Source organism: Oncorhynchus mykiss, chromosome 16, assembly GCF_013265735.2.
Source record: "Oncorhynchus mykiss isolate Arlee chromosome 16, USDA_OmykA_1.1, whole genome shotgun sequence".
NCBI lineage: Eukaryota > Metazoa > Chordata > Actinopteri > Salmoniformes > Salmonidae > Oncorhynchus > Oncorhynchus mykiss.
This window is the reverse complement of record NC_048580.1, coordinates 71,795,768-71,808,824: the sequence shown is the minus strand read 5'-3', so window position 1 is coordinate 71,808,824 and position 13,057 is coordinate 71,795,768. Positions and strand designations below refer to the sequence as shown.

The following is a 13,057-nucleotide window of genomic DNA, read 5'->3' as shown; positions in this document are numbered from 1 at the left end:
TGGTCATAAACAGACGCCATGAGGGTGGTATGAGGGCCCAACGTCCACAGGTGGGGGTTGTGCTTACAGCCCAACACCGTGCAGGACGTTTGGCATTTGCCAGAGAACACCAAGGTTGGCAAATTCGCCAATCTGGCGCCCTGTGCTCTTCACAGATGAAAGCAGGTTCACACTGAGCACATGTGACAGACGTGACAGTCTGGAGACGCCGTGGAGAACGTTCTGCTGCCTGCAACATCCTCCAGCATGACCGGTTTGGCGGTGGGTCAGTCATGGTGTGGGGTGGCATTTCTTTGGGGGTCCAGAGGTAGCCTGACTGCCATTAGGTACAGAGATGAGATCCTCAGACCCCTTGTGAGACCATATGCTGGTGCGGTTGGCCCTGGGTTCCTCCTAATGCAAGACAATGCTAGACCTCATGAGGCTGGAGTGTGTCAGCAGTTCCTGCAAGAGGAAGGCATTGATGCTATGGACTGGCCCGCCCATTCCCCAGACTTGAATCCAATTGAGCACATCTGGGACATCATGTCTCGCTCCATCCACCAACGCCACTTTGCACCACAGACTGTCCAGGAGTTGGCGGATGCTTTAGTCCAGGTCTGGGAGGAGATCCCTCAGGAGACCATCCGCCACCTCATCAGGAGCATGCCCAGGCGTTGTAGGGAGGTCATACAGGCACGTGGAGGCCACACACACTACTGAGCCTCATTTTGACTTGTTTTAAGGACATTACATCAAAGTTGGATCAGCCTGTAGTGTGTTTTTCCACTTTAATTTTGAGTGTGACTCCAAATCCAGACCTCCATGGGTTGATAAATTAGATTTTCATTGATAATTTTTGTGTGATTTTGTTGTCAGCACATTCAACTATGTAAAGAAAAAAAGTATTTAATAAGAATATTTAATTAATTCAGATCTAGGATGTGTTATTTTAGTGTTCCCTTTATTTTTTTGAGTAGTGTATGTATATATATATATATATATTTATATTTATATTTATATTTATATATATATATATATATATATATATATATTTTTTTTTTACCCCTCTACCAATAGGTGCCCTTCTTTGCAAGGCATTGGAAAACCTCCCTGGTCTTTGTCGTTGAATCTGTACTTGAAATTCACTGCTCGACTAAGGGACATTACATATAATGTGTGGGGTACAGAGACTGGGTTTTCATTCAAAAACACCATTATTGCACACGGAGTGAGTCCATGCCACTTATTATGTGACTTGTTCAGTAAATTGTTAATCCTGAAGTTATTTAGGCATGCCATAACAAAGGGGTTGAATACTTATTGACTTAAGACCTTTCAGCTTTTCAGCTTTTGTTTACTAATTAATTTTTAAAAAATTATTCTAAAAACATAATTCAAGTTTGACATTATGGGGTGTGTAGATCAGTGACACAACATCTGCAAAAACGTCAAGGGGTGTGAATACTTTCTGAAGGCACTGCATACTACAGTTTTCATTACTACAGTATTTATACTACAGTTACCTGCAAATACTACACTATTCACTGTAGTGTTGTTAATGACTTTGGTCCGTAAAAAACTACAGTGAATACTATAGTATTTACAGTATATCATAGTATACTATAGTATGTTTTCATGTGGGACAGCACAAACAGATTTGGAACCAGGATCTCTCTCCCTCTCTCACTCTGTCTCTCTCTCTCTCTGCCTGTCCCCTCTCTCTCTCTCTCTCTCTCTCTCTCTCTCTCTCTCTCTCTCTCTCTCTCCACTTCCTGGAAGCCAAACGGCTTGGGAATGGGAAGTCACAGATGTTTGTGAGGCTCTCACCTCTGTCAGTCATCCAGCCAGAAAAGACAGGCATGTGTTATAGTGCTACACGCCTCCCAGCGATAACCCTTAACAAGCTAAAGGTCCAACTACAAGGCAGAAGGATTGCTTTTCAATTCCTCTCACTTCAAACAGACATTTAATCAAATAAAATGTATTTTATAAAGCCTGTTTTATATCGGCAGGTGTCACAAGGTGCTAGTGAGGTTTCCCTGTTAAAGCAGCCCACATGAAAAAAATACTACAGTTTTCTATAAAATACTACAGTACTTACTATAGAATTCTATAGTAAACTGTATCCCTCAATCATGTGTAGTACTTACTATAGAATGTTGTAGTATCCTGTAGAATACTACAGTAAATACTACAGTGTTATCTGCAACAAAAAACACTGTAGTAAATACTACAGTAAATACTACAGTAAATACTACAGTAAATACTACAGTAAATACTACAGTAAATACTACAGTAATGTCCACAAAAACACTTCCCTTTTTTTAACTATAGTAAACGCTACAGCATTTAATGTGCATGTACCCTGCTCATTTCCTTCCCCCATGTCGCAATTTGTGGCACCCAGAGGTGAGAAACCTGCGTGCCAAGTATTGTGTTCACTACAGGTTATTTTAAAAAAAAGCAGAAGCACTGAACTATCTGTTCAGACCCCAGTCATACATACCTACAGATTCTGGAAAATTAGCTCTTTGAGAGTTTCTCCAGTAGGTTTCCTGAAAAGAGAAACCCTCCACTTCTATGTCAAAAAAAAAATATAGTAAATACTACAGTAATATCCATAAAAACACTACAGTAAATACTACAGTATACTCAAGTCTGCAAATACTACATTATAAACGGGGTGGTTCAAGCCCCGAATGCTGATTGGGATGACATATTTTTACTGCTCTAATTACGTTGCTAACCAGTTTATAATAGCAACAAGGCACCTCAGGGGTTTGTGGTGTATTGCCAATATACCACGGCTAAGGGCTGTATCCAGGCATGGAGAACCTTAGTGGATGGCCTATGCTCTGAGTTAAAGGGTTTAACACAGTCAGGTCTTTAGTCCACAAAAACACTACAGTGAATAGTCTAGTTTTTATACCATAGTATACTGTAGTATTTTTTAAATGTTGGAGGGTTTTAAACCACGTTAGTCAGTCCTCTTCCCCCCCCCCCAGTCTTTCTCATTACTAAACAATCCCTGTTGGCTCATCTCCCTATCTCTTTTTGTAAACATAACCACCTCAATGATTATGAGGGAACAATATCAACCAGGCACTTCAACATTGGACAAAAAAAATGTATAAATCGTAATACCCTCCTGTCGCCACGGCAACCGATTTTACACACTAAGCCGTTGCCTAGCGACCCCAGTGGATTGGCCGATGGTGGCCTGACATGAGGCCTGGTCTGGAGCATAGAAATGTAAATAATAGAACGCATAAATATGGACTGGTATGGGAATGTGCATTCCATTAATTATATTTCTATGGTCTGGACTATGGTGACCCTCCTCTCTGTCTGAGCTCAGCTAGCTGAAAGGACCTCTTTCTATGGAGGTGGGGAGGGAGGCTGGGGGACATATTGGGTTTGTTGTGGCGTGTGTGAGTCTCTCTCTCTCTGTCTGTCTGTGTGTGTGCTTTCTGGGAGCATGGAACATGACATGGCAGCAGAATGTGAGACAGAAAGCATGTGTGCTGAGAATAACTCAATGCTATCATCCCTGCTCCTCTCACAGACAGGCTCAGACTCACTTACTTTAATACACAAAGTCTGTGAGGAGCATAGGCCATCCATTTACGTTCTCCAGGGCACCCTCTGCTCGTTTAGAGGTACTTTGGGTTCAAGACGGAAATAGAGACATCCATACCCACTGTTGATTTTGTCTGGGGTCGGCATTCACTGACTGGATCCCGGCCCACATGGACGAACCTCTGTGTTAGACCTACATTCATTCACACACCACTCCCATTCCCTCTCAGAAGCCAGAACCAAAAAGTGTGCACGAGCTAGTTATCTACTCAATATGACCGTCTGTCACAAGATACATCTCCAGTCATTACAACACACAGAGCAAAGGACTGTTGTAACAGACGTTCTCTTGGGAAAACGTTTGGCTGAACTAGTTACCCATCAATCATAACTCACCAATATAGCACATTCATCACGCCAACTGAAGACACATGGGGTTTAGACCCAAAAAGGCACCATATTCCCTTGTTAATAGTATTGAAAGACTTTTCTTGCTTGCTCTTTCCCAACAATGCAATACTGGTAAGCTATATACAGGGACAGTTCCAGGATCAGTGCCAACACCATATTACAATGTGCAGGGATACTGGAGTGATAGAGGCAGATGCAGTATGTATAGGGGTAAGGTGACAAGACATCAGGATACATGAGTAAACAGAGTAGCAGCAGCTTATATGATGATTGTATGTGAGGGTGTGTTCGTGTGTGTGTGTGTGTGTGTGTGTGTGTGTGTGTGTGTGTGTGTGTGTGTGTGTGTGTGTGTGTGTGTGTGTGTGTGTGTGTGTGTGTGTGTGTGTGTGTGTGTTGGAGTGTGTTTTTGTTCTTGTTCGACCTTATGTTTTATTCAGTTCTACATTGAGTCTAACTATCTATGCATAGTCGCTTTACCCCTGACCTACATGTACAAATTACCTCGACTAACCTGTACCCCAGCATTCACTCAGTACCGGTACTACCTGTATATAGCCTCGTTATTGTTATTTTGCTGTTACTTTCTATTTTTTGGTTGCTTTAGTTTATTTAGTAAATATTTTCTTAATACTTATTTTCTTAAAACGGCATTGTTGGTTAAGGGTTTGTAAGTAAGCAACAAGTCAGATAGTCCGTGTGGCCATTTTGTTAGCTATGTATCAGTCTTATGATTAAGAGCCTGTTGGTGTCAGAGATGTGGCTCCGGTACCACTTGCCATGCGGAAGCAGCGAGAAGAGTCTATGACTTGGGTAGCTGGAGTCTAACAATTTCGCCTGCCTTCCTTTCACACTGCCTGATATAGTGGTCTTGGATGGCATGGGGGTCTCGGCGCCAGTGATTGTACTGGGGAGTCCATACCCCCCCCCCCCCCCCCCCTCTGTAGCGCCATGCGGTCGGGGGCGGTGCAGTTGCCATACCAAGCGGTGTTGCACAGATCCATACCAACTACTAACATGGTACTCCAAGAGCGTCTGCTAAATTATTCTAATGCAAATGTAAGTGTGTGTGTGTGTGTGTACTTGAAATTGTTAAAAAAGCACATTCAGCCATCTGGCTTTAGCTGCAGTATGCACGTGGTGTGTACAGCTAGGCTAGCGGTCTGGTCAGAGGAGAAAGACGTTTATACTGGGGTGTGCCCCTATGTACTGCACTGCATTTCACCAGGGTCCTATATAGATAATGTAGAACCATTTAGGACGCAAGCCTGGTTTTCATACAGAGTGGCCTCAGCCTCATCAATGGGGATACTACTGAGCTGAACTCGACGGCTCGGGCTATTGGGCCAAAGTTCAGGTTTTATATAAGAACGTTTTACATAAGACTACTGCAGCTAGGGTCTGAGTCTGCGCTGCTACAGTACTCACAAATAATTCATAAATAGTGTAAGAGGAACAAGATAACTATGGCTGAGGTCTATTTTTTTGTTTTGCCTCACTTCTAAAAAAGTATTTCTAATAATCTATCCAACCACAACTTCACATAAAGCTGGTTCTACCTCTAAACACAGTGCCCTGAAAACTACACATTTGAAGATATAGTATGTTTGCATCCTTTTCTAAAATAGAATCTCATCTCATAACCACTGCAAAGAAAACTAGGTAGTCGGCTGGGCTCGTTCTACATGACTAGGCATACGGAAAATTGGACATTTTGAATCTTGCATATGTTCATAGAAAGATTTGTGGAACACCCGGCTCATTCAATTACTGTACTGGCTTTCCAGATTGATTGCCAACAGCTTGAGGTCGTTTGGATCAATTACTTTGCCAGTCATGCTCTATTGGTCACATAGGCAAAATTGCCACGGGGGACTTGGCAAAATGTGTTGAAATGCAGGAATCTAGCTGTTTTACAAAAACAATCTGCTTTCCCCCAAAACAATATTGTTGTTATTTTTGGGGGGGGTTGGGGAGTAGGTCCCCCGGAGACCCAAATGCGTTAGTCCGGCCCTGCTCGGACGCACTGCATGTTCTCTGCTCAGCGATGAGGTCTATAGACATTCGCACTTCTCCCTCACTCATTTCAGTCAGGGGCGAGACGAGGGGGAGGGCCCGAGGTGGCACCAGCCTCCCCTGAAATATGATTGGTCACCCTTGGTGATTCCCCCACCCCCCCATTCTCATTGGGTCAGAGCGCAGTCAAACTCGGCAGACTTGAAGAGGACAAAGACGGAAAGCTCGTTCTGGTTTTCCCTTTGTACGAGATGAAAACTGACCCGGCACCTCTGGCAGGCTAAAACGAACGCACCAAAACAGTACCATGTCGTCTTCTGGCGCTGACCCGGCACCTCTGGCAGGCTAAAACGAACGCACCAAATCAGTACCGCGTCGTCTTCTGGCACTGACCCGGCACCTCTGGCAGGCTAAAACGAACGCACCAAAACAGTACCGCGTCGTCTTCTGGCGCTGACCCGGCACCTCTGGCAGGCTAAAACGAACGCACCAAAACAGTACCTCATCGTCTTCTGCGCTTCTGTCATTAGAAGGAAAAGTTTCCTGAATGACCTAATGGATATTGACAGAATACGGTCGGGAGACAGACTAGGGAGTCGGGATCAACATTCAACGACACAAATGTCAGTTTTTGTCCATGGTATGTTCACAGTCAATTATTATATTTAAAAAGAAACATGGAATGGGCATAAGGTAAGGAGAACTCCACCTATTATAAAAACTATAATAAAACTCAGTCTTCATCTTTTGTGTCTTCATAATATAAATAAATATGTTTGTGTGCATCATTATAATGCAACTCAGTGTTCATATTTTGTGAATTTGTTATATTTGCCTTCAAATACCAAATACATTAATGATGATGGCGACTTATCCTTCCATTTGCTCTGGGTTTACAAAATACCCTTTCATATAGGCCTCAAAATACCCCATCCATACAATCCATTTGGGAAGTTTTCAGACCCCTTCACTTTTTCCACATTTTGATACTTTACAGCCTTATTCCAAAATGTAAAATAATAATAATAATAATAATCTCATCAACCTAAACAAAATACCCCATAATGACAAAGCAAAAACAGGTTTTTAGAAAAATATATATATATATTTATTTGAGAAATATCACATTTACATGAGTATTCAGACCCTTTACTCAGTACTTTGTTGAAGCTCCTTTGACAGTGATTACAGCCTTGAGTCTTCTTGGACATGACGCTACAAGCTTGGCACACCTGTATGTGGGGAATTTCTCCCATTCTTCTCTCAAGCTCTGTCAGGTTGGACGGGGAGTGTTGCTGCACAGCTATTCTCAAGTCTCTCCAGAGATGTTTGATTTGGTTCAAGTCCGTCTCTAGCTGGGCCACACAGGGCCATTCAGAGACTTGTCCCAATGCCACTCTTGCATTGTCTTGACTGTATGCTTAGGGTTGTTATCCTGGTGGAAGGTGAACCTTCGCCCCGGTCTGAGGTCCTGCGCACTCTGGAGCAGGTTTTCATCAAGGATCTCTCTGTAATTTGCTCTGTTAATCTTTCCCTCAATCCTGACTAGTCTCCTAGTCCCTTCCGCTGAAAAACATTCCCACAGCATGATGCTGCCACCTCCATGCTTCACCGTAGGGATGGTGCCACCACGATGCTTCACCGTGGGGATGGTGCCAAGTTTCTTCCGGAAGTGACGCTTGGCATTCAGGCCAAAGAGTTCAATCTTGGTTTCATCAGACCAGAGAATCTTGTTTCTCATGGTCTGAAAGTACTTTAGGTGCCTTTTGGAAAACTTCAAGCGGTCTGTCATGTGCCTTTTACTGAGGAGTGGTTTCCGTCTGACCATTTGACCATAAAGGCCTAATTGGTGGAGTGCTGCAAAGATGGTTGTCCTTCTGGAAGGTTCTCCCATCTCCACAGAGGAACTCTGAAGCTCTGTCACAGTGACCATCAGGTTCTTGGTTACCTCCCTGACCAAGGCCCTTCTCCCCCAATTGCTCAGTTTGGCCGCACGGCCAGCTCTAGGAAGAGTCTTGGTGGTTCCAAACTTCTTCCATTTAAGAATGATGGAGGCCACTGTGTTCTTGGGGACCATCAATGCTGCAGGCATTTTTTGATACCCTTCCCCAGACCTGTGCCTCGACACAATCCTGTCTCGGAGTTCTACGGACAATTCCTTCGACCTCATGGCTTGGTGTTTGCTCTGACATGCACTGTCAACTGTGGGACCTTATATAGACAGGTGTGGCTTTCCAAATCATGTCCAATCAAATGAATGTACCATAGGTGGACTCCAGTCAAGTTGGAGAAACATCTCAAGGATGATCAATGGAAATATGATGCACGTGAGCTCAATTTCAAATTTCATAGTGAAGGGTCTGAATACCAAAGATTTTCTAAAAGCCTGTTTTTGCTTTTTTCACTACGGGGTATTGTGTGTAGATTGATGAGGAAATTGTTGTTTTTTTAAATCCATTTTAGAGGAAGGCTGTATAGAAACAATGTGGAAAAAGAAAAGGAGTCTGAATAAAGCACTGTATACCCCTCCATATATACACCTCCATATACCCCTCCATATACCCCTCCATATATACACCTCCATATACCCCTCCATATATACCCCTCCATATACCCCTCCATATATACCCCTCCATATATACACCTCCATATATAACCTCCATATACCCCTCCATATATACCCCTCCATATACCCCTCCATATACACCTCCATATACACCTCCATATATACACCTCCATATATACACCTCCATATATACACCTCCATATACCCCTCCATATATACACCTCCATATATACACCTCCATATACACCTCCATATATACACCTCCATATATACCCCTCCATATACACCTCCATATACACCTCCATATACACCTCCATATACCCCTCCATATATACACCTCCATATATACACCTCCATATACACCTCCATATATACACCTCCATATATACCCCTCCATATACCCCTCCATATACACCTCCATATACACCTCCATATATACACCTCCATATATACACCTCCATATATACACCTCCATATACCCCTCCATATATACACCTCCATATATACACCTCCATATACACCTCCATATACACCTCCATATATACCCCTCCATATACACCTCCATATATACACCTCCATATACCCCTCCATATATACACCTCCATATACCCCTCCATATACACCTCCATATACACCTCCATATATACACCTCCATATACCCCTCCATATATACACCTCCATATATACACCTCCATATATACACCTCCATATATACACCTCCATATATACACCTCCATATACCCCTCCATATACACCTCCATATACACCTCCATATATACACCTCCATATATACACCTCCATATATACACCTCCATATACCCCTCCATATATACACCTCCATATATACACCTCCATATACACCTCCATATACACCTCCATATATACCCCTCCATATACACCTCCATATATACACCTCCATATACACCTCCATATATACACCTCCATATACCCCTCCATATATACACCTCCATATATACACCTCCATATATACCCCTCCATATACACCTCCATATATACCCCTCCATATACACCTCCATATATACACCTCCATATACCCCTCCATATATACCCCTCCATATACCCCTCCATATACACCTCCATATACACCTCCATATATACCCCTCCATATACACCTCCATATATACACCTCCATATACCCCTCCATATATACACCTCCATATATACACCTCCATATACACCTCCATATATACACCTCCATATATACCCCTCCATATACCCCTCCATATATACACCTCCATATATACCCCTCCATATATACCCCTCCATATACCCCTCCATATATACACCTCCATATATACACCTCCATATATACCCCTCCATATACCCCTCCATATACACCTCCATATACACCTCCATATATACCCCTCCATATACACCTCCATATATACACCTCCATATACCCCTCCATATATACACCTCCATATATACCCCTCCATATACCCCTCCATATATACACCTCCATATATACCCCTCCATATATACACCTCCATATATACCCCTCCATATACCCCTCCATATATACACCTCCATATATACCCCTCCATATATACACCTCCATATATACCCCTCCATATACCCCTCCATATATACACCTCCATATATACCCCTCCATATACACCTCCATATACACCTCCATATACCCCTCCATATATACACCTCCATATATACACCTCCATATATACACCTCCATATATACACCTCCATATACACCTCCATATACACCTCCATATACACCTCCATATACACCTCCATATATACCCCTCCATATACACCTCCATATACACCTCCATATACACCTCCATATATACCCCTCCATATACACCTCCATATACACCTCCATATACCCCTCCATATATACACCTCCATATATACACCTCCATATACACCTCCATATACACCTCCATATACATCTCCATATACCCCTCCATATACTCCTCCATATACACCTCCATATACACCTCCATATACACCTCCACATACACCCCTCCATATACACCTCCATATACACACCTCCATATACACACCTCCATATACACCTCCATATACACCTCCATATATACACCTCCACATACACCCCTCCATATACACCTCCATATACACACCTCCATATATACACCTTCATATATACACCTTCATATATACACCTCCGTGTATACACCTCCGTGTATACACCTCCATATATATATATACACCTCCATATACACACCTCCATATATACACCTTCATATATACACCTTCATATATACACCTCCGTGTATACACCTCCATATATATATATACATACACCTCTATATATATATACACCTCCATGTATACACCTCCATATATACACCCCTCCATATATACACCTCCATATATACACCCCTCCATGTATACACCTCCATATATACACCCCTCCATGTATACACCTCCATATATACACCTCCATATATATATATACACCTCTATATATATATACACCTCCATGTATACACCTCCATATATACACCCCTCCATATATACACCTCCATATATACACCCCTCCATATATACACCTCCATATATACACCCCTCCATATATACACCTCCATATATACACCCCTCCATATATACACCTCCATATATACACCCCTCCATATATACACCTCCATATATACACCCCTCCATGTATACACCTCCATATATACACCTCCATATACAGTGGGACAAAAAAGTATTTAGTCAGCCACCAATTGTGCAAGTTCTCCCACTTAAAAAGATGAGAGAGGCCTGTAATTTTCATCTGACTAGGTCTTTCCCTTTACTAGGGAAGGTGTTATTACTACCCTATAGTCAACAAGGTATATTCAAATTAAACTGTTTAATCATCAAGGGTACAAGGATGAGTATCCTGAGAGAGTATTGTCTTTGGTCACCATCCTTGCTTGTTTGCACTGTGGAAATGTCGTGAAAAAGAGAGATTCTGTGGGTTGATAAAGCCCTGAGACATGTCTGTAGACCCTACAGCCTACTTGCCCGGTATGGTGTCCTAATGCCTACAACCTACTTGCCCGGTATGGTGTCCTAATGCCCACAGCCTACTTGCCCTGTAGGGTGACCGAATGTCTACAGCCTTGTCTCAGGGGAAGGTTGATTGACTGTCTGAGACTCACCTGCCACAGAGATGATGAAGGAAGCATCCATGGCATCTATACCCAGGTTCCTGGCCCGGGCAGACAAGTGGAAGTAGGGGATGAAGTAAGCCAGCTGGCTGAATACCACGGACCAAGTGTAGATGCAGAAGAAGGGGTTCTTCAACAGGGAGAAGTCTAGGACTCTGTTATTTTTCACAGCCGGTGGGATGTGATCATCCACAGTGGTAGAAACATTAGGTGAGGAGAACCCAAACACAGCGGAACCGTTTAGGCTAATGGTACCGTTCTGTTCCATGAGGCTGGGGCTGTCTATGGTGGCTGTGGGAGGGGATGCCTCCTGAACGTGCCTGTTCACACTGTTTTGTACCAGCTTGGTCAGTTCAGGGTTTGGTGGAGGTGGGGGGATGTAGTTGCTCTGACCCAACCCATGTGTGGAGACCTTCTCTGAGGTCTCAGTGTCCCAATGCAGGGGTTGTGGAGTGGAAGGAGAAGAGTCTGATTTGGTGATGCCATTGGTTAACATTGTGGATCTGTTAAAGCAGCATCCATTCTGAGGGCGGTCCTTCTCCTTCTCTGGATCTATCAGAAGGCTTTTTTGGATAGATGAAGATGAGGATGAGGAAGGGGGTGGTGCAGGCTTAATGTGGATGGGTCTTAGCAGCATCCCAGAGGCCACCAGGTTTAACATCAGGCCTCCTAGGATCAGCAGAGCTCCTATGGGAGGAGCATAGGGGTGTTACGGGGTCATTCTAGACGAGCATTATGATATTCCCATAATAATTAAATCATTTCCACATCCCAATAACAGATGTGTGTGTGTATATCTGTGTGTGTGTCAGTACCTTGCCAGGCATACTGATCCAGCAGCAGCTGAGTGAAAGGGGCGAGGGCGAAGGTCAAGCCCATGCCAGACCGCCCGATGGAGTATGCCGTCGCTAACCTCTTACGGAAATATGTTGCCGTGACAACAGAGGTGGCTTGGTACAGGAGTGCAAAACCCAGGCCTGAGAGGGGTTACATGACATACAGTATATAGACAGCAGTATGTTGACACCCCTTCAAATGAGTGGATTTGGGCTATTTTAGCCACACCCGTTGCTAGCAGGAGTATAAAACTGAGCACACAGCCATGCAATCTCCATAGACAAACATTGGCAGTAGAATGGCCGGTACTGAAGAGCTCAGTGACTTGGGCACTGTCATAGTTTCCAACAAGTCAGATTGTCAAATTTCTGCCCTGCTAGAGCTGCCCCAGTCAACTGTAAGTGCTGTAAGTGCTGTTATTGTGAAGTGGAAACGTCGAGGAGCTCAGCCACAAAGTGGTACGCCACACAAGCTCATAGAACTGGAATGACAAGTCCTGTAGCGAGTA

General features: G+C 43.4%; 1 protein-coding gene and 1 non-coding gene across 3 annotated transcripts in view; one reads left to right on the top strand and one right to left on the bottom strand.

Annotated features, from left to right (window-relative positions):
- LOC110492673 (monocarboxylate transporter 5) overlaps nt 1–13,057 on the bottom strand; it is a 54,010-nt gene that overhangs the window by 28,194 nt on the left and 12,759 nt on the right. For both annotated transcript variants that reach the window (XM_036947716.1, XM_036947715.1), the window contains 2 exons: nt 12,528–12,689; nt 11,704–12,399 (listed from right to left, as the gene is read on the bottom strand). In XM_036947716.1, coding sequence (XP_036803611.1) covers nt 11,704–12,399; nt 12,528–12,689 — 858 coding nt within the window. The remainder of the gene's footprint in view (nt 1–11,703; nt 12,400–12,527; nt 12,690–13,057) is intronic.
- LOC118939604 lies at nt 2,501–2,555 on the top strand. Its single transcript, XR_005036637.1, has one exon. It is a non-coding gene; the product is annotated as a U7 small nuclear RNA (small nuclear RNA).